Source organism: Carya illinoinensis, chromosome 8 (assembly GCF_018687715.1).
Source record: "Carya illinoinensis cultivar Pawnee chromosome 8, C.illinoinensisPawnee_v1, whole genome shotgun sequence".
Taxonomy (NCBI): Eukaryota; Viridiplantae; Streptophyta; class Magnoliopsida; order Fagales; family Juglandaceae; genus Carya; species Carya illinoinensis.
In genome coordinates, this window is record NC_056759.1 from 7,051,542 (window position 1) to 7,075,455 (window position 23,914).

General features: G+C 32.2%; 2 protein-coding genes across 4 annotated transcripts; both read left to right on the plus strand.

Moving 5' to 3' along the window:
• Positions 1 to 5,180: 5,180 nt before the first annotated feature.
• Positions 5,181 to 6,992, plus strand: LOC122274263 (aldehyde oxidase GLOX1-like). The gene has a single exon (XM_043083283.1). It carries the CDS (start codon positions 5,282 to 5,284, stop codon positions 6,905 to 6,907), a length of 1,626 nt encoding a protein of 541 aa, XP_042939217.1. The 5' UTR covers positions 5,181 to 5,281; the 3' UTR covers positions 6,908 to 6,992.
• A 12,195-nt stretch (positions 6,993 to 19,187) lies between these two features.
• LOC122318113 (protein BASIC PENTACYSTEINE6-like) lies at positions 19,188 to 23,503 on the plus strand. 3 transcript variants are annotated; one of them, XM_043135253.1, is made up of 4 exons: positions 19,188 to 19,358; positions 21,930 to 21,975; positions 22,083 to 22,236; positions 22,321 to 23,503. In XM_043135253.1, exons 3-4 carry the CDS (start codon positions 22,168 to 22,170, stop codon positions 23,260 to 23,262), a joined length of 1,011 nt encoding a protein of 336 aa, XP_042991187.1. In that variant the 5' UTR covers positions 19,188 to 19,358; positions 21,930 to 21,975; positions 22,083 to 22,167; the 3' UTR covers positions 23,263 to 23,503. The 3 variants fall into 3 exon arrangements, with proteins under 3 accessions (XP_042991187.1, XP_042991186.1, XP_042991188.1); XM_043135252.1 differs by lacking the exon at positions 21,930 to 21,975 and having other exon boundaries at positions 19,189 to 19,358; XM_043135254.1 differs by lacking the exons at positions 19,188 to 19,358; positions 21,930 to 21,975 and adding an exon at positions 19,439 to 20,961.
• Positions 23,504 to 23,914: the final 411 nt, after the last annotated feature.

A 23,914-nucleotide genomic window follows, 5' to 3' on the forward strand; every position in this document is an offset into this window, starting at 1 on the left:
CACAAAAGTTTTATAATAAGTGCGAAGAAATAAATAACCATGATATTAGCATTGTTCATACATAATTAGATAATGTCATAAGCTAGACGTAAAAAACCATCAGTTGGTTGGAGGCCTGTACTGTTGCATTTGGAATTGCATATCTCTCATGAACTCTGCTTGTTCTTCTTCATGTTTTTTGAGGCGCATTTCCATGTCTCCTTGTCTCGCCAATTGAGCCTCTAACTCTTGTTGTTTTGCAACCAATTCTTCAATAGAACATGTATCAAACAAACAATGCAAGATATGTTAATTAAGTATTTATATTATTAAATAATTAGATAGTTGTTTTATATCTTTCAAAATATTTTATTAATTATAACTATTTGTATTTTAATTAACATTTTAGTTAATAATTATAACTATTTGTATTGTAATTAACATTCTAGTTAATAATTATAACTATTTGTATTGTAATTAACATTCATTTTATTAATTATAATTCGGAATTTATATTTTAATTCAAATTCATTTGATCACTTTTAACTTTTAAGTATTTAAGTATTATTAAATCTAGATTATTTGTATTTTATTTAAAATTCATTTTATTAATTCAAAGATTAAGTATTTTTGTGTTATTAAAACAAAACTATTTGTATTAACCTATAGTTGAATAATTCAACTATTAAATATTTAAGTATTATTAAATTTTAGATGATTTGTAATTGAATTCATTCTCATTTGATTACTTTAATCTTTTAAGTATTTAAGTATTATTAAATGTAGATTATAAATAATTAATTTTTATTTCAATTCCTGCATTTAAAGTATTAATTATTTTAATACTGACCAACATAACGTTCAAACGGTGCTAGTCACCGTTCGATCTAAGGACATACGTTCGAACGGCAAACGAGTACCGTTCGAACGGATTAATTCCAGATTACAGTCGTCTTCAACCTCCGAAAACCTCAACATTTACAGTCCAAATTACATCAAAAGACAGCAAACTATATGACGAACTCATTATAGCAAACGAAAACACTTATATAAAATCTAAAATGAGAATATATTTAAGGAGAATACCTGATTTGGAGAGATAAACCGGAAAATCCACCCGTACCCAATGCCCAAAACTTAAATACTCTTCACCAAACGGTAAAAACAACCTCTTAATCCGAAAATATAAGAGATTGATAGAAGTTAGTAATATTTGAGGGCTGGATTGAAGAATAATGGCGTTGGTTGGAAGAAAATGAGCGTGGGAGAGATTGGAAGTCGACTGGAACGAGTGCGAGATTGTGAGGTTCTGTCGTGTAAATGTAGAACATTGACGTTCGAACGGTTATTTAATGAACGTTCGAACGTCAAATAGATTAGCGGGAAAATTTTCCCCCTCTAATTTTCACGTTCGAACGTGAAAATTACCGTTCGAACGTGAAAATTACCGTTCGAACGTTTTCTTATACGTTTGAACGGTTATTTTAAACCGTTCAAACGTCAAATTAAAATGTTGCTTATTGTATTTTTTTTACACTATACCTTTAAATATAATAACTTGTAAATATACTATAGTTTAGAGATAGAGTAATATAACTATATAATATATAATCAAACATATATTATATAGTTTAGTAACATATATAGTATAAAATATCATATTACATCTAGTATTATAGTCAAGTACATATATTAACCTATTATATATAACATATATATGGTATCATAGCATAGGGTTATATGTATCACATGCATATATATATAGTGTTTATTATATTATATTATTATTATAATATTATTTAATAATAGGATATCTACTATTATATATAGTGTCATCTATACTACTAGCAATTAGAGTGTATTATAATGATACAAAAACTAAAATTGAGTATATATAGTGTCATTTATAGTGCTAGAATAGAGAGTGTCATCTAATTAGCCTATAACTGCAATATAATATGAAAAATATATTAAACAAGTCATGTAATACATATACTATTATATATATATATATATATATTAGTTAATATCACATATAATATATATGTTATATAAGTACATGAACATAGTTTCATGTATATAGTAGTCTATATTATATTAATTATACTATATAATATAACTTATACTATATACTATATACTATATAATATTCAATAGTATAATATATTTTAATTAAATATAATATAATATATACTATATATATAAAAAATTATAAATATAATATATAGTGTTTAATAATATATAAGCGCATTAAATATATTGCATTTAATATATTTAACAGTTAAAATATATTATAATTGAATTAATTATTATATTTAATATAATTAATACCGAATATTACATTTAAATAACATTTATTATCATGAATTTGGATTAATTAGGGAAGGGTATTAATTTTCAGTTAATACGTTCGAACGGTATTAACTTACCGTTCGAACGGTACCACGTTCGAACGCTTCAAATAACGTTTGAACGGTGAATATGTATCATTCGAACGTTTATAATTTACCGTTCGAACGGTTTGTCAATTTCCCTCCAAAATAATTTTGCCTATCGCGCCAATATTACGTTCAAACGGTAACAATTGAACGTTCGAATGGTTAATCATTAACGGTCGAACGGTTAACTTATTTGGGACAAAAAATTTCGTCCCTAAGAATAGCGTTCGAACGCGTTCGAACGGTCTGGCATTCCGTCGTTATTTTGGAACGAAATTCAAATTTCGTTCCAAAATCTCACTTTTTGGGACGATTTCCAATTCGTCCCAAAGCAATTTCGTCCCAAAAAATGATTTTTGTTGTAGTGTCTACTGTTCCAGCTGTGAGCTAGTTTTGTGTACATTTTATAGGATTCAATTTTTTTAGAGTTATTGTCTAAATTCTAAAAGGGTGGCTCTACGAACCCCGCTTGTATGTATCTCCTGCTACCGCTAGTTGATTTTGTGTGTATATGTATTTTTTTTTTTTACATGTATTTTTTCCTTTTTTAAAAAATCACAATAATATTATTAAAAAATACTTACTTAATCATTAATTATTTAAAAAAAAAATCAGCGGTAGCCCCAAACGGGCTCCCAGCATTTTCCATTCTAAAACTAGACTTTATTAATTAAGATAAATAGATAATAAAGCAGATAATACATAAATTCTACAAGCAGCTTATTTATATATGTTATTTGATTATTAGCAATTTATAACTTACACGGTCTGACTTCAATATTTGTTTGGCACAATTAAAATATTAGTCCACGATCATAACATTCGTACGTCATCCAATATCATATTAATTTTTATTGTTCTAGCTTACATATTAATTAATGTACGCACGCAACCGAAACTTCATTATATATATATATATTAAATTAATACATTATAAATTCCATATATAGAATTAGATCAACTAGGATAACGAAAACAAAAAGAATATTGGGGAATGAATCCAAATAATGCTCGCTGGTTTGTACAAGTCAAATCACACGACATTCGTGCTTATATGACGGTTCAAAGTATACTGTTTGGTAAGAGAATAACGTGACCAAAAACATTACGAGAAAATATATATACATATGTATATTGCTCGATCGATCGACCAAACCCTTCGGGTTGCTATTGCTAATCTAACCGCCAACATAAACTAAGTATTTTAATAACGATTTGATCATTTGTCGACCCAACTTAATTCCTAGCTATGAACTCCATTAATACTAACACGGCCTCCACCAAATATATACCTAGCTATAAGAAATAACGTGCTTTTATTTTTTATTTTTTAAATTAACGATCGACATTGACCCAATGCAAAGGATTACTTATGGGAAAAGAACTATCATTATGAGGAATGGAGCCAAAGGCCTGTGACCTGATTGGCATAACCTCTAGCCTCGGTCACAAGCTCGAAACCTCCACTCCTCCAAATGTATAAAAAAAAAAAAGATTGCAATGAATGAAGATTCTCTCTATATATTTGTTTTATGTAAGTTGAAAAGCAGATCAAAAACTAAATACGAACAATCTCTGTGGAACTAGCTAGTATTGAAGTTGAGACTTACATGTTATGTTTATAATCTTCCTCTCTCCGAATTGAACCATTCGATTTGAACAAAAGGTACTTGAAGAGCTTCTTTATTCCATGATTCGTATTTAAGGGAGAGGGTTTCTTTTCTAAGATTATTTGACATATATAATTAATGCCCTGTAGTTATATAATTTTTTTTTTTTTTTTTTTTCATTTCCTTGAGTTCTATTCTACCAATCTCTCTTCTTATTTTTCTTTAATTTCTTTCCTTTTGAAATTTGCAACAAAGCATCTAAGCAGTGTAGATCAGCACACCATCCACGTAAATTACTCCTCTTTCCTTTTGAAATTTTACTATTCTCCATTACGTTATTTCTTTGGATTATTCAATTTTCAAGGCAACGTGTAGAACACACCATCTATATTATTTTAATAATAAATGCTAATCAATATGATTCAAATTTTAAAATTTACTTTTTAAAATAAATTATATCAAGTAAGCAGTATTTGTTATAGAAGTCTTAAAATAAAAATACTCTATTTCTTTCCGCGTATGTGATGCATGTGAAAATTAGCCCAGCAATATTCTCTCCATCAAATTTTGGTACTAAAAGAAATGATAATATCATAATTAAGAGATGACATACTAATTGAGCTCTAAATCAATAATTGAGCTCTAAATCAATTAATGTAAATCTATACCCTTGGACTCTCTCCCAAAAGGCTCATACAACTTCAATAGACTTTACGGTCAACGATCAAATTAATTAGTCATCTTAATCATCTGAAATTACCTCGTTATTGAAAATATTAGTCATCTTTATCATATGAGTTCCAAATCTATGCATATTGCTATAAAGTCATAAAACAAACTCCGTACGTAGCTAAGGATAATTGAGTGAGAGAATAAAATGTTACATCGAACACTTTATCATAAAATTATAACTAAAAGAATTATTCAATGCCTAATTATTTACTTATTTATTTTCTTGCTGAATATATTCAATGCATCATAATCAGAAAGCAAAGAAAAATAAAGAGAGCGGATTATCAAATTCTCATCCTAATAAAGTTGACTTTTATGATCCTTGATGTGACCTCCAATACATCTAAGGATTCTACAATGATTGGGTGAGGATTAGCCCACGAAGTACAAATATTACTATTTTGTTAAGCAAATGCTGGGTCCACAACCTGCTCGGTCTCTTTGATCACCACAAGTATTTAAGAGCAAGACGTTCCGACATTCTCTGCACTGGAACAAGACAAAAAGCAATACACAACACCAATGGCACGAACTCATGTGATGCTTTCCTACCTCTCCTGGCAGCTGATCCTCTTCTCTGCCAAACCTTATCTTACCGACGCCGCTGGCGGGCGCTGGCAGCTCTTGCAAAAGAGCATCGGCATTACAGCCATGCACATGCAACTCCTCAAAAACGACCGCGTTATCATTTTCGACCGCACCGACTTCGGTAATTCGAACCTGTCCCTGCCAGGCGGTAAATGCCGAACCGTCCCGAAAGACTGCACTGCTCACTCTGCCGAGTATAGCGTCATCACCAATACCTTCCGAGCACTTTTCGTCCAAACAGACGTTTGGTGCTCCTCTGGGGCAGTCATGCCCGATGGCCGTCTGATCCAAACCGGTGGATTCAACAGTGGTGAACGTAGAGTCAGGATATTCGTACCCTGCACCGGCTGTGACTGGACAGAGATACCCAACGGATTAGCAGCTTCGCGATGGTACGCCACTAATCATATTCTTCCCGGCGGACGGCAGATTATAATCGGCGGGAGAAAACAGTTCAACTATGAGTTTTATCCTAAGAGCAGTGGCGCACCTAATTTGTATAGTTTGCCATTTCTATCTCAAACCAACGACGCAAACATAGAGAACAATCTGTACCCATTTGTGTTTCTTAACGTTGATGGGAATTTATTCATCTTCGCAAATAATCGAGCTATCTTGCTCGACTATGCCGCCAACAAGGTCGTGAAGACGTACCCGGCAATCCCGGGCGGCGATCCGAGGTGTTATCCGAGCACTGGCTCGGCAGTGTTGCTTCCACTCAAGAATCTGCAAGCCACGTCAGTAGAAGCTGAGGTTTTGGTTTGTGGCGGAGCTCCAAAAGGGGCTTACACCAAAGCCAAAAAGGGTAACTTCGTGGAAGCTTTGAACACCTGCGCCAGGATCAAAATCACCGACCAAAATCCCAAGTGGGTCATGGAGACCATGCCTAAGGCCAGAATCATGGGCGACATGACTCTGCTTCCAAACGGAAACGTCTTGATAATCAACGGCGCATCAGCGGGGACGGCTGGATGGGAAATCGGTCGAAACCCGGTTTTGAATCCTGTCATTTACCGACCTGACAACAAGTTGGGTTCACGTTTCGAGCTACAAAACCCGAGCACGATACCTCGGATGTATCATTCGTCGGCCATTTTGCTTCGGGATGGTCGAGTTCTCGTTGGTGGGAGCAACCCTCATTCGGGTTACGTATTCACCAACGTGCTTTACCCTACCGAACTAAGTTTAGAAGCATTTTATCCTCCATATTTGGACGCACAATTCTCTAAATTGCGTCCACAAATTGTATCACCCCCGTCCCAGACCAAACTTAACCCTGGCAGAAAGCTAGCGGTTCGCTTTTCAGTCGCCGGAGCTCTGTCTCGAAATCGGGTCTCTGTGACGGTGGTGTCGCCTTCTTTTACCACGCACTCGTTCTCCATGAATCAAAGGTTGCTGGTACTTGGTGCGGAGAAGGTGACAAGTCTTGGGAATTCTACGTATGAAGTCCAGGTTACTACACCGGCCGGCTCGGGCTATCTTGCACCATCCGGATATTATCTTCTCTTTGTGGTTCATCAAGATATTCCTAGCGAGGGAATTTGGGTCCAACTACAGTGACAAAGAGTACTGCTGAAGTGTTTTCTTTTAAATTTGATTTCTCGCACGGTTTGAAAATAAAAATGTTGGAGAAAATAATATTATTGTTCCAGGCCATGCATGTAGTTCATAAACACAGTAATTTGTAAATCGCATGCAGAATTGTAATATTGTAGTACTGATGAATAAAGTCATGAGTATTAATTTTCTGTTAATAATTAGTTATATACATGCGTGGCTCTTAATTCATCTTTGTGTAAGGCTAGGAAACAAAAAATTAGAGGAATTATTTCCTTCAAACTCATCAATATTCTTTCTAGAATTAATTAATTAATTGATCTCATCCATCCTTTGAACGTACATACAGATCAACTAGAGCACAAAGATGGAGGACTAACGACACAAACACATCCTCGTTTAATATATATCTAACAAACTTTTATAACATCTTTGTTAATCTAGCTAACATGTTTAATCATCTTGGCAACTAGCTAGCTATTTAATTACTGCATCGATCTAAAAATAGAGGAGCACTGATCTTTGCATGTTTGGGGTTAAATCTAAGATCAAACTTAAATTCACGTCTAGATTCCCATGCTCTCAACCAAATGATTTCATTTTAGGGAATTTTGGTGGTGTGTAGTACCTAAAAGAGCAAAAAAGAAGGAATATTAAAAAAAAAAAATTGAAAAGAGTCAAGGAATTTTTTTTTTTTTTTTTTTTTAAAAGAAACCCCCCTAGATTTTGATTGAAATTTAAGAAGTTAACTGTGTTGAGAGTGCTAGCTGTAAAGCAAAAGTAAGCACGTAGTTTTTTGTGGTACGATCCTAATTAAGTTTTAAATACGGTATCGGAGGGCAAATCAGTCAAGGCATTTAAATTAAATATTTTAATATTAATACTGTATTGAAATAATTAATATATGAATAAATTATATATATAAATTATATTTCAAAATAATAGTCTGTATATGAATAAATTATATAAATATATATAAATTATAAATAACTTAATCTAAATTGAGAGTAAAAAAATAAACTTGCAGTTTGAAGAAATTAAAAAAAATAAAAAATATATAAATTCTAAAATATCAGCCAATATGAGCCGAAATATAAGTCAGTATAAGTCGAAATATTGACTAGTACAGACCGGTACGGCCGATATTTGGTACGATATAAAATAAATATAATACCTGTACTAAATTAGTGACCGGTATGTAATATACCGATCATACCGATCAATACGATACGGTATTCAAAACAATAATACGATCTCCTCATGCACGTACTGCAGAAGTGTAGTACTTTGACGTTGGTCGATCATTTTGTTCTCTCGATCTTATATTGCAATATCGTACGTAATGCCTTAAATTTGTTTTTTAAGCTTGCAAGTCGCCTAGTTTTGCCTTTTATTGATACAAGCTATGGTTAAAGTGATGAGAAATGATATTTATAGTTTTAAAATGTGTAATTATTTTCACTTATTTCTTTTTAAAAAAATAGGTAATTAAATTTAAAATTCACATGAAATAATAGTTTTTTAATAATAAACCTTTTTTTTTTAAATAATGTGTGAGACTTATACACTTTAAAAATATTGTATCTAGTGTTACTTTTAAGTTATATATAATTCTTTGAGGTACAGTGTTTTGTATAGCATCATACGATCAGATCGATATATTATTAATTTTAATATAATATTGATCACAAATGAATGTCCTCTTTTTTTTTTTTTTTAATTTTTAAAGAAAAGTTAATTTGATCTTTTAGAAAAAAAAAAAAATGTTTGAATTGACTCCTAATTCAAAACGAACAAGGAGTCGGGAATTGACTATTTCGTTTCAATGACGCGTTATACGTACAAACGGCATGCAGCATACTTCAAAACAGATTTTCACAATTAATTTGTGCATTTTCCAATCAACTAAATAAAATTCATGAAGAAAATGTTTCTGAGATTTTTATTTGTACTGCACATGACCATGACCTCATTAGCTAGCTAGTTCCATTAATGATTTAATAGTACTTATAATAATGTTATAATTAGGTGAAGTGCCTAATTCTCACCTAAACATCAATATTACAAGAAAAATAATTTTTTGCGTTACTTAAATTGGATACAAAAAATATAAAATAGTTGCGATTATTTTTTTACAACCATTTTGTGTTTTTTACATTCAATTTAAGTGACGCAAAAAATTATTTTTCTTGTATTGCATTCTAGATATTCCAATAATATTAAACTGGTTCAAACCAGCACAAGAATATATATTATATATATGATCTTTACTAACCTTTGAACCATTCCTATATATATACGATGAACATAATAATAAATTAAGTAAACTCATAAACTAATGTGGTTTGATATAATATATCAGATTGTATAGTTACTTTTATTAATGTAAAGTAAATCTAAATCAAACATAGGTATCACATATATCAATCCACAAGCTAGATGATCAGTTTGTGAATTTTCTTTATAGTTGTAGCACTACTATAACAACTTTGATCATTTCTCGGTCTTTTATAATAATAATAAAATTAATTATATATATTTGATATATATTATGGCGAAGCACTTATTTTTCTACTTGTTTGACTAATTGTTTTGCTCCCAATTAATAGCAAAAATACGGAATAAATTAAGCATTTTTTGAACATTTTATATTATTTTTAAAATATAATATATATATATATATATATATATATATAAATGTGCCCCTAAGACATAAATAATTAATTAATTAGACATAGAAACTAAGCTTAAATAATAAATATTTAACCCATATATAGTGTAATATTATTCATGATCAGTTTATTCTCGACAACCAATTTTCGTAAGTTGACTTTCAAATATTTGATGTATCTCTGGTGGGAGAAAACTAGTCATCTACGCAAAGACACTTGAAATTATCAGCCGATAACATGATGATCTGGTCTTTACCCCTTTTCCAGTTTCCTAGCTAGCTAGTTATGTGTTAATATATATATATATATATATATATATATATATATATATATATATATATATTTCCCATTTTAAGAAAAATGTTTTTTTTTTCAGTATAAAATGTTACTGCTCAATGATTTATAGTCTTAAAAAGAAAGAGAAAAACATATCAAATCTTCATCGAAAGAGAGAGTGGAATATTAATAAAATAGTTCGTAGATGAGCATGAATCATGATATGCTAAGTCGTTCAAGAAATATTCTTTGCGTATCCACACACATTATACATGATATACAATATTAATTAATTAATAATGTTGTTGTCTCTTGTCGGCAAGTCTTTTTTTTTTCACTTTTTAATGAAAATTTTGACGGATAACAACCAATGAATTTTGCATAATTTAATTCATATGTTTATCTTGTTCTTATTCTAAATTTAATTAGAACCCGGGCTTAATTAAACTCTAGAAAATCTTTAAATTACTAAACATATTTCGAATATGTATGCATAATACATAGATATTTCAAATATATATGCATGATATATAGTTGTTCTCAAGAGTCTTGGTCATTTAGTATATAGACATGGCCAAGAGACTAATAGTCTGATGGCACATATATGACTCAATTCTTTAAATAAAAAATCTGAGTTTAAAACCCCCCACCTCTTATGTTAAAAAAATATATAGAGGCGTGTGAATAAGGAATAAGTTACTTTAACACGTTAATAAAATTATGATTATAATAGATCATATAGGCGGACAAAATATATAATTTGGTAATCAATAGCTTTCAATGTATATTTATAATAATTATAATATGAGATATTTTCGTTTTAAATGTAACAAACTCGAAAGAGTTAGGATAAGGTTCAAATAAAAGAAATATTAATAGATAGTATTAAAACTGTAATGACAGACCTATCCACGATGTAATTATTTGTACTTGCATAGAAAAAATATATATATACATATATATATATTTTTTATGGTAAAACAAACTTCATTCATTCATAATGGGACATTACATTTTTTACCTGAGACATATAGAATACAAACTAACTACTACTTTTAAGGCTTTCTAGTATACAACTTTCTTAGTGACTAATATGGTCTAATCCATTATTGTAACCCTCTATAGAAAAACCGTTTAAGAGATAACACTCTGTTCTAAGACAGAGTTAACAAACCTCACACTCTGTCTTAAGACAGAATTAACAAACCTTATGACATAATTAATAAACCCCACACTTTGTCTAAGACAGAATAGATGACATATTTTATGGACAAACGTTTAAAAAATAATGAGTTTTTTATTTTTATTTTTTATTTTAACCTAAAACAAATGAAATAATAGAAAACGTAAAAGATACATGAAAAAATAGCGAATTATAGCTTGGAAAGCTTAGATCTGTATTTTCAACCTTAGAGGAAATAAAAAAAATGCAACACAAAGATTATGGTGGCATGTGAGAAACACATGCCACCCTGGAAGTATGGTAGACAGTCTAGTCTGAAAAAACTAATGGCCCTGGTCCAAGAAATGCTGTGTGGTGGAGATAGAGCTCCCCTTGCGGGCCGCCGTGGATGTCACACGCACACTTAATTTGGACATTGCTTGTAGCTCACGTGATGCTTCGTTTGATGAAATTCTTTGCCCGGTTGAAGGATCGGCACTTTGAGAATCTTGTGGTGGGGTTCATGGTGTTCGATGGGTTCCAGAGAACAACAGATCGGCATTTCGCCCTATTTTAAACAAAAACAAAAACAAATAAAAGAAAAAAATTAGAGATAAGAGGGATGAATGGCCTAACCTCCCTCCTCTGGTCTGGGTTTTTGAGAGGGCAGCTGCTCTAGAGAAAAAAGGGCGAGCGCGAGAGAGGGTTTATATTAAAATATACATATATATATATAAGTAATACTAGGTACAAGTTTCAAATTGACAAATTTTATACAATCACTTTGTAAAAATGGGATCTCACTAACTAATAATAGTTCTTTTTTTACATTTTTTTTTTTATGTAGGGTCTACTTTTTGTAAAAAAATTTGTACGAGACTTATCTATTTGGAACTTGTATAAATAATTTATATATATGTTTGTATGCATTTATGAGCAAAATCTGTTTTCTCCATCCTTTAGTTTGTGCCTATGAGAAAAACAAACTAAGAAAAGAGAGAAATTCCAGTTCTTCACATTTTTCATTTTACACTTCATTTTTGGTCCTATTTATTTATTTTAGATGATATCTTGGCCCTTGGGAAGAAAAAAGTCGAGACATAAATTATTGCCAACAAGATCAGAATATCAGATGGCCATCTCTCTCTCTCTCTCTCTCTCTCTCTCTCTCTCTCTCTCTCTCTCTCTCTCTCTCTCAGCAATATTTGTTTAAGAAAACGAGCTATATATAATATGAGCAATGCTACATACAGTCGTAGAATTGTAAACGCCGCGCAATCACTTTGAAAAAGAGTGGGGTCCATGATTAAAAAGTTAGTTTTTTTTCATGTGGGTCCCATATTAATTCATTTTTTTCAAAACAATTGCACGCCGCTTGCACAACCACGACTGTAAATATTATTTCTCATATAATATATATTGTTCATTTGTAATGGCACGTAATTGACTTGATCTGGCCACGTCAGCCTAACATGTTATTGGATTTTATTTTATTTTACTTTTTTTTTTCTTTTCATACTTAAAGGGTTCTTTGCTTCTTTTCTTTTAGAGAGACGATTTGGATTCAGAAACCATATCATATTAAATAATTATTATAATTTTTTTAAATTTTTATATAAAATATAATAAACAATTTAATTTTTTTAAAACTCATAATAATAATAATAATAATAATAATAATATTAAAAAATAATATTCTAATAATAATTTGTTTAACTTTTAACTTTCATATAAAACCATAAGAAAATGCTATTATGCCGCCTGAATTTATCCCATCATTTTTACCATTCATGTATTTAGATATATTTTTTATTTTTTTAATTAATGATTAAAGAAGGAATTTTTAGTATATTGGTGTATATATATAATTTTTATTTTTTAAAAAAATATTTAAATATGTTAAAAAATATAACAAAAATAACAAATAAAAATAAAAATACAAGTTTGCACTAGGCGGCACATTCAGTGGTCATTGCTGGGCGGTACCCTGACATAATTCAAAACTATATCATCTAATCTCATTATCCAAACAAATCCTTATTCTTTTTATGCCGTTTCATTTTCACGTGTTTATTGTGCTCTCTCTCATTCTTAAAGCATACCATTTAAAATTAATAGATGACGAGTAATATTAAGATAAATATAAATTATTAAAATTATAATTTTTTCTTATCTTAAATTGTTTATATAAGTGATGATTTAATGCCATATTAAAACAGAAATCATGAATTCAAATTCTAACTCTATACTATATGATATATATCGGCACAAATCACAAGCATTTTTCAATGCCTAACTAGACTCTTGCATGCCTTAAATATATATATATATATATATATAGAGAGAGAGAGAGAGAGAGAGAGAGAGTAATGCTACATCCATAAATGTGTCATACAAAAACAATCTCACAAATTGATATGATTTTATCTAATCTGTTAGATCTACTTTATAATAAAAGTACTTTATAATCTAACGAATCACATTAATCTATATCAATTTATAAAATTAATTTTATATAATATTTTTATGATTAGAATATTTCACATACATACATACATATATATATATAGCATTACTATCATTAAAATTATAATTGCACGCTATATTATGTGTACTAAATAACTTTTGAGTTTCGAGATTTGGGCCGAAGGTCAGTGAGTAAAGCCCATAGTTAAAATCCTGGGCCGGTGGCCTTGTAAATAAATCCGGAATACGAATCTCACACCGCCACCGCATGGGGCCGCCAACTTAGTATTATGGTTATTAGTCGATTTGATGAAGTATCAATTTTAAGTCGACAGTCCACGCGGTTTCAACTAGTCCTAAGAAAACAGCTTCAAATTCATTAACATTTTTGTGGACTTTTAGGACATACTTAGAAGGGTGGGCTCTACAGTTATCGCTGGGGCTCGCTAGTGTATTTCAAGTATTATTTTTTAATTTTTTTCACATTTTTTTAACTTTTAAATATTTTAAAAAAATTCACAACAATATTAAAGAATACTTCCTTAATCATGAAGTAAAATAAAAAATAAAAAAAATAAAAACCAAAAAAAAAAACATCCAATGGGAAGCCTAGCATTTTCCTACTTAGAATATCTCAATTTATATGTTAATAGTAGTGAAACGATTTAAATTAAGTTATTTTATTAGATTTTGAAAAATGGGAGAAAAAAAATTAAATAAAAATATTATAAAGTTATTTGAATATAAATTTTTAAATATAATTTTTGTTTTGAAATTTAAAAAAGTAGTGTTGTTTTTCGTATTTTGTTTTAGAATTTAAAAAAATTATATAATTAGATAAAAAAGTTAATTATTTAAAATTAAAAAATATTTTATGAAATAAAATATTTGAAAATATTTGAAAATAATTGTATTGTCAATTAATGGACCTTTATTTTTCGACCAAGACTATTTCACTTCACGTTCATGTAGGAAGAGTTTGGCAAATGGATTCTCAGTTTTCGATACCTAACTATACCTTTTTGGAGATTATACATCCAAATGCTTTTGTGTATATAAAAGTAGTTCTCTTAAACTTTATCGAATTTATGATCATTTGTTACGGAAAAATTATGATAATTTTGTAGAATCTTTCTAATAAAATATCAAGAATACACATTGGGTATCAAAATAAATAAATAAATAAAACTAAATCTAATCGAAGTCTGAATTTTCAGTTTTTTTAAAAGTTTTGTCAATAAAGAGTTTATAAAAATTAAGACAATACCCGTTATTAATAAATTTATATACGAAAAAAGCCTCTTATAAATTAGTAGTTTGACTTATAATCTAAATATTTTTTTATATTTATCAATCATAAATATAATTTCAAAGCACGACTTGCTTTGATGGCTCACCAAAATAAATCCCACGAGTGTACGTTTTCTTCATAATTGTTTACGTATCATCTATTTATATCTTCTTGAAAATTTATTATTTACATGTACAAAACTTCAATATATAAATTCGGATAAAACTTATTATAATTATAAAAGGTCAAAGTTGGACCAAATGATATAATATATGATCTGAAAATAGGAGAACCTAGTTCGAATCCATTCCTGTATTAAAAAAAAAAAATTATCGTTATAAAAGAATTTAAAAAACTAATATATTATTATTTTAGTCAAAATATAATATTTTGACATCAACAATATATTGAATGTGCCAATAAACAAGTTGATGAATATATATATTTTTATTTTTTCTTTATAAAAAAATATATTTTTTTTCATTCATTTATCTTTTTCCATTTGTTTTGGTAGGTCCATCTTCCTAGGACCTAATCCATCTCGTGTCATATACCTTGTAGGACTAGCCTCACGATCCCCATCTACTTTGATTGGCCTCTCATTGGTTAATTATTTTTATTCTAATACTTTTCCACCATTTTGTCCGATTCAAATGTTTAGGAATTAGAGCACTATTTCCAATTAAAAAATGATTTTTAAGTTTGTATATAACTTTTCAACTTTGATTTTTTTTTTTTTTTTTAATTTTGTAAAACGCGATGTGCAATGTAAAATTATCGTTATTAATCTAATTAACGAAAAACTAACAAAAGTTTTTTGTTGAGAAAATTACAAACTTAAAGATCAAATTGATAAAATTAAAAGTTGAGAAAGCAAAAAGTTATGAATTTTAAAAAATAAAATAAAGTTTAATACAAAACTCTAGATTGTTTAAATTAATTCTAGATTGTGTTTCGTATTCTGATAAATTGAGTAGTTTCTCTCTATGACCTGCAAGATCAACTAAAATGAGAGTTCAGGCTGGTGAATGACACATCCGATACTTAAGTTAAAATAATCTTTTGTGAGGAGTGCACTAGGAGAAAGTATTTAAGAAAGTGGGTACAAGCAGAGATTAAAGCTTCCAATCCCTTTACCTGGGATGTGCTTATATAACCAATTGTGGTGGTCTCTACCCACTGCTAGTAGATCGTGCAAGGTTGTATTGAGCGTTATACTAGTTATAGGGTTATACTCTATCATGTCAGCTGACGTCTTGTCGTATTGTATGTGGGTCGCTTTTTCTTTCTCTGTCGTCTCTTGTGGTACGTGAGGGGAAGGTGCGCATACTTAGGGGTGCTACCAGCACCCCACCCCGCATGGTGCGGGGGTGGGGTTTTCCTCCCCCCCCTCCACCCCCGCATCCTGATTCACCCCGCCTCATTTCTACTTTAAATATTGGCTATATTTTATTATGTTAACAAAATTATTTCTAAATCTAAAATTGATAAAAAAAATATATTTTTAGATCTAAATTGTAAATTTAAATTTTGTAAATATGACTATAATTTAAAAATTATGTAGTTTTTAAATTTACTGGTGCATATTTTGTGTAAGTTGTAGTCTAATAGTTGTTAAACTGTATAGTTTTTAAATTTACTAATGTATACTTTGTGAACAAATCTAACAAATTATAATATATATTTATATATACACAATTTGTAAAACATAAATATATGTTTATATATAAATATATATTTATGTTTTTGTATATATATGTAACAGTTCGCTAGAAATTCAATTGTGAAATTTCTATTAACTTTAGGAACCTCGTGAAAACCCCATAAGTTTTCACGAATTCATTAATCGTATAGGTTTTTGTCTAACTACATAGTCAATGTTATTATTTCCTATGGTATCAGAAGTGTGTTTTTGATTATTAGAGATAGTTAGAAGTGTCAAAATGTATTATGGTTTGTGCCATTAGACTCGGAGGGTTATTTAAAGTTTTATGGCGCAATAACATTTTTTCATATTTTCGGACAAAACGTCTGTTCAAAACTGTAGATATTATTGGATAAAAAGAAATATCTTGAGGTAATTTTCGTGAATATTATTGGGTAAAAATATTTTGAGTTGATTTTTATAAATATTATTAGATAAAAATATCTTAAGTTGATTTTTTGTAGATATTATTGGATAGAATATTATAAGATAATCTTTTATAGATATTTTGGGTAGGAAAAAACTACACTCAATTCTCAACTCCAGCCTTATCATCTTCCTTATCCCGTCCATAAGTAGCTCCAGCCATCACCTACAAACTTATCTTCATTTACACGTTCCTTTAAAAGAATATTAAATACTTTCTCTCGGACAGCTTTTAGGAGTTCTTTTGTACGCCCATTTCGAAGCTTTTTTCCTCGTGATCGCACTTGAAATTTTATAAGAAATGCAGAGATCTAGGTAAGTTAGCTTTTAACTTAGTAGCAGTCTACTGTGTATGTGTGTTATCATATAGGTCATGCCATGCCAAGTTATCACGTAATTGTCTATTATACAGAATTTATTCTGTCATCAATTTTTATTTGTTACATAATATATTCTGTCATGTATTACTGTACCTTACAAGTACGTCATGCTAAGTATATCATCTATTACATGTATGTCAAGTCATGTAATATTTACTGTTGCAAGTATGTCATGTTAAATATATTGTCTATTATATGTTATGCCATGTTACGAAATGTTTCTATCTCAAGTTGGTCACGTATTTCAAGTTATGTTCAAACCACGTTATGTTACATCAGGGCTTTAGTCATTTCGTATTCCAGTCACGTTTCATCTTGATTACTTATGTATGGGGTTACAGCAATTGTGACGCATACACTACGTGAGACACAACAATTATGACATGTAGAATACATGGGGCCACAACAACTGTGGAGTATGTATTTACACGTATAATACATGGGGTCACAACAACTGTGGAATATGTATTTTTCATGTTAAGTCAAGTTATGCTTTAATTACTTATGAATTTGATTATGCATTTATGTTTTTACTGTCATCTATGCATCATTAGCTTGTGTGGAAGTTTTTTGTTAACTTACTGAGATTTGTAATCAAATCTCACTTTGGTAGTCCCAACTACCATTCCCCCCGAATGGTAGATCTTGTTACAGGACCTAAAGAAGAATCAGGAGCTGATCAACTAGACACAGTTGACTAAGCGATGGTGCGACGTCAATGTTAATATAGTAGTTAACGTAAATTACTACTTGTACAATGGAGTTGCATCTCTAGTACTTTTTGGATCATAACTATTTTGGACTAGTGTTGTGATCTGTTCAATGAGTCTTTATGTATGAAGTATGTTTTAAGCATTTGGGATATTTTTAATTTAGTGCATAGTATTGCTAAAGAAAAAAAAATTATCCGCTGCGAATATTGCATAATGTTAGATGCATGTTAGGAACATTGCATCTTATATGTCATGAACGGGGGCAGGTAACCTTGTGTTGCCTGTCTCGACGCTTCAAATGTCCGTCCAATCCCAAACGGAATTTGGGGGCGTCACATATAAATATTTATATTTTTATATATATACAATATATATAGGTGAGGGTGGGTCGGGGGAAATGTGGGGCGGGGTTGGGCCTTCCCCACCTCGACTAGGGGAACTAGATGCTGGGTGGTGTACCCCATCCTGTCGTGCGGGGCGGGGCGAACAGGGGCGGGATAGCTGGGTGTGGGGTCCTGCTGCCCACCCCTACGCATACTGTCGTGATTACAAGAGTGAGTGGATGTCCGACTCTGATGTTGTGTGCTGTTCCTCTGGCTATTTAATGTGGCGTGCGGTGTGAGTTGTGGTTCAACTAGGTGTCATGACTAGTTATCATATCTGACGGGTCTTTTTGGACTTTGTCTAGCCCTCCTTCATTTGCAACTTCTATGCTGAGGATACCCATTGTCAGCTTGGCCCCGAGAGGAATGAACTATACTTGGCCAAGGTGGGAAATAAAAACCACTCTCATATATCATTTTTGAGTTATTTTATTTTTAAATTGGTGTGTAGAATATACCATCTATATCATTTAAATAATAAATTTTAAATTATAAATTTATCTTTTAAATTAAATTAATAATATAAATTATTTATTAAATATACTCTACCCTACAATTTGATATAATTTTTATATTTTTTTCTTCGTAAAGAGTTTTGTTTTTTTATGCCCGAAAATGTGTTCCGAACAAATCCGAAAAAATAACTTATAAGAAAAGAATAATTATATAGCAGTGTTATACTTTTTCATATTATTTAAATATATAATTTTACTATTTTATTTTATTTTATTTTACACTTAAAAATTTTAATATGTTGGATGTGAGGTGCTGTAATATAAGAAAAAAACCAAAAAACCGAACAGTAGAAGAAAAAATGAAGACGGACACGCAGACAGGTAAAACCCAACACTCCCAAGAGGGAAAGCGGATACTACCAATCTGTCCCAACGGTGACCTTCACAGTTTTTTTTACTCTCTCGATTTAGGTTTCCCAAAGTCTCCGTTCCTCTTCCGATTCTCTTGCTCTCTCGCACCTGCTGGTAAGCTTCGATTTCTCTTCTCTGCTGTTTCTTGTGCTTTAATTTCCTTCATCCGATTATCGGTATTATTACTACTACTACTACTACTATTACTACTGGGTACCGAATTTGTGCTTGTTGCTGCTTGAACTGGGTTCTCTGTAACCCTTTCTGTTGGAGCAGTGGAAACTAGTTTTGGTGGTTTAGTATTAAACAGCCAAGCTCGCTCTTCAAGATTGTTTTGGATTTTTGAGAATCCTTTTGTAGGTTTGACTGGCGGAGTTTCTTTTGTATAAAGTTGAAAAGAAATGGATGCTTTCTATTTTCTTAGAAATGCCATCTTCGGTGTAACTTATGTAGTCCGCCTGCCTAATTTTAGCTCAAGATATGTATGACCTTTTGAAATACCTGTCCAAACATCGTGCTACATAAACCGTATCAATTTCTGATCATTACTGGACTTTCTACCGTGGGTTTAGTATCTTGGATATGTGATTGATGTTCAAAGCAATTATTATGTATGGGAAAGTTTTGTATATTTGGCAACGAAAAAGGAAGCTGGGCAAAAAATTAGAAAAACATTAATTAGTTTTGAGTTCATTGCCTTTGCACGTGGCAGTTAAAACTCCTTTCTGCCCGCCCCCCCCAACAGAGAGAGAGAGAGAGAAAGAGAGAGTAGTAAGTCTGTCTCCAGAATTTGAAAGGTGAACCGTAAGCTTTTTCTTTTTCTTTTTCTTTTTCTTTTTTGGTATTGGGAATATAAAGTAAAAGGAGAACCAAAAGCTTTTTTTTTTTGGGCATTGAGCATATTTTCTGATGTTATTGATAGAGATGAAGGTGCTTCTCTAACTCATCTAGTGGAGCAGAAAACGAGTTCCTTGTTGCGTCTAATGTTGGTTAACCACATGTGGTCTTCATCCCCCATAGAAGTTCATTGAAGCATACTGTGAATTACCTTGTTGGGTGGTTTGGGCCTTTTTTACTTTATCTCCCTAACTTTTCAAAAACGTGCACTTGACCCCTCCTTCCTTGTGGGTTGTAGGTTTGGAGTAAGATGAAAACATCAGTCTTTCTGTCAAAACTAACATCAACCTTGCATGAGTTGATGATGATTTTTTTTTTTTTTTTTGATAAGTAAAAGAAGATATATTAGAACAAGAAAAGGGCAAGGCCCGAGTACACAGGGGGTATACAAAGAGCCTTGCTAAAGGCTAAGAGCTGCGAAGGGCAGCATAAAGTTCAGTAAAAGAAGTGCCATTTAGTACAATAGAGGAAGCCCACAAAGCTAAAGTATGGTAAAAGAAATCCCTAAGGCCTTCCGGTGAACGCTCCTTATCCTCGAAACAGCGACTATTCCTTTCATTCCAGGTGCACCACATTAGGCATGAGTTGATGATGATCCTTTATGTGATTTACCTCTTCTGTGACTTTTTCTCATGTGCATCTTAGTCCAAATCACATGAAGTTTTAGTGCAAGGGTTGAGAAGTAAGGGAAGCAAAGTGTTATGGCGCAGTTCACATCAAAGAAATATATGCCTGTGTAATTGTGTTACATGAAGTTTTAGTGCTAGTTTTGAGAAGTAAGGGAAGCAAAGTGTTATGGCGCAGTTTACATCAAAGAAGTGTATGTCCGTGTAATTGTGTTTGTGCACTATTATGGTTTCTGATGATTTCTTGGTCATCATTTATTGTTGCTTACAAGTCTTTACTGTCAAGGTATCTAGAGGATCAACCTAGAACTTAGTACTGTGAAGGTGATCTTGAGGATTAAACTAGGATTGACTGGCATTTGAAATGATTGCTATGCTGTTATACGATTAAGCATCTTTGGTTATGCTGTGATTCTTTATATTGCTTTTACATGGCATGTTCTATCTGATTGGGTTTTGAGAAAATCATTATGCACAAGCATAAAATGATAGGGCCAATAAGTATAGAAGCAATATATTATAAGTCCTCGACTCTTTCACAAGAGCCTAAACATCTTATGTGTTGAACTTAAGCATAGTCAAATTGAGGGCTCTGCATGCGGGCATGCATTTGCTCAAATTATCGAAGAACATTCTGCCGAGTGCCTTCGTAGTTTTTTCCCCTAATTTGTATCCCTGGTCACTTCCATTATCTACTAACACCCTATATATTTTGTGCAATCACGATCGGACCCAGTATATCTTCAGAAGGTCAGTGTTTATAGTCATGAAAATTTACATTTCTTTTGTTTCTTCTGATTAAGACTAAGAATTTGCATTTGATTTTGGTCAAGGTCACCATCCAGTTTTATATATTGTTTCTCTAAACACTTTAGGGCTCTTGTAACATATTTCTACTTTTAGCATAACATCTTTGCTTGGAGCCATGCTTTAGCTAAGAGCCATTTTAGCAGCATTTTCATTTGATATGAACTTTCTTAGACTCTTCTTTGGAATTTCTATCAAATGCTATTTATGCATCATATTTCTCATTTGCAGTTTTGAGTAAGTTATTTATAGGTGATATTTATTGTTAGCACTTTTGCATCTTGTGGGTCAGTTTGATGGAAGTGTGTTAATCTTGAACTTTGGATTTATGCATGATTTCTTATATTTCCACCAGGATGGATTCCTGATGTTCTTCTGCCTATGGTTCTGTAGTATGAATAGTAATCTCTCTCTCTCTACCCAAATGTGTTATTGCCTATATGTATCTGCACACCGACAAGCCATAAACAAAATTTGAACAGTTTTGTCCTTTTGCTTTGAGATACAGAATCTGTAGCCTGGATAAGGGATCGTGCTTGATTAACTGAGGTTTGAAACTGTTGTCCACAATTATAGCTATTTGTGGATCTCAGATGGATGACGGAGGGCACCGTGAAAATGGCAGACACAAAGCAGATCAATATAAAACAGCTCAGGGTCAGGTATGAGAAACAATTTGCACAGTTACATACATTTTCTTAACTAATGTCCAATGTGATGAAGTTCAAAAGCTTCTGTTGTTGCAGTGGTTGATGCAACATCAGCCAACGATGAAACAAATAATGGGTCTTATGGCTGAAAGAGATGCAGCCATTCAAGAAAGAAACTTGGCCCTTTCTGAGAAAAAGGCAGCTATTGCAGAGCGAGATATGGCATTTTTGCAACGAGATACAGCAATTGCAGAACGAAATAATGCCTTGCTGGAACGGGACAATGCCATTGCTACTCTTCAATACCGGGAAAACTCCTTGACGAGCGGTAATATGTCATGCCCACCAGGATGCCAAATCTCACGGGGGGTGAAACACATCCACCACCCACAGCAGCACACACATCATTTACCCCACATGGGTGAGGCTTCTTACAATACGAGAGAAATGCACACAACTGATGCCCTTGCAATATCACAAGTTGCTTCTGAGGCTGCTAAGTCACGACGGGCCAAACGAACGAAGGAGACCAAGGGCATGCCATCTGATAAGAAGGCTTCAAAATCTCCAAAGAAGATAAAGAGGGAGAGTGATGACTTGAATAAAATCATGTTTGGCAAGACACATGAGTGGAAAGGTGGGCAGGATATGGGTGGTGGAGGTGATGATCTGAACAGACAGTCAGGGATTTCAAAGTCTGATTGGAAGGGACCGGACCTGGGGTTGAATCAAGTTGCATTTGATGACTCAACCATGCCTGCACCAGTATGCTCCTGCACTGGAATCCTGAGGCAGTGTTACAAATGGGGAAATGGGGGTTGGCAATCTTCATGCTGCACCACAACCATGTCAATGTATCCTCTACCAGCTGTGCCCAACAAGCGGCACACTCGCATAGGTGGGAGAAAGATGAGTGGAAGTGCCTTTACCAAGCTGCTCAGCCGTCTTGCAGCAGAAGGACATGATTTGTCAAATCCTGTTGATCTGAAGGACCACTGGGCTAAGCATGGAACAAATCGCTACATCACAATCAAATAGACGTGTAAACATCAGTGGAATGGAGGAATAGGATAATAGCGAACGAGAAAAAGCCATTAGTGAACAGGTATGCATCTTCCACTATTTTTCGTTTAAACCAAGGATTTATTTGGCACAATAGGACAAGCTTGTTAGGATGCAAGTCGGTTTACTCTCTTCCTGCAGATAGTTTGCTTCCTCCGTTTGTCATCTTTGTAACTTTGATATCAACATAATAACGAATGAAAGGCTTCTCATCTTCCTTCTTATTCCACATTGAACCAAGGAAGAAGCATCCCTTGGCTTAAAACTAGTTAATTGTTGTCCATATGAAGGGATCGGTCCTTGGTAAGGTTAGGTAGTTGTTGGAAGTTGCATCTCAAGGTTCGGAATACTTGTATGAAAGGAAGTGTCACTCTAAAGTGGAAGATTATCTTTCGCTGAATAATTTGGCCATGTTCCGGGACATGGACATGTATAGCTGAACTTATTCCGCATGGCCATGAGATGACATGCTTTAGTTTGATTCTGATGATAAGGTGGACGAGTTGTCTGGCGCTCTCCTCGACTTTTGAGGCCAAAAATCATTGTATCTGCTCTGCTTTCCAAAGACACAGGCTTTTAATACGCTAACGCAGTTTACCTTGGTTTACATTTTGCTGATTTCACGAAC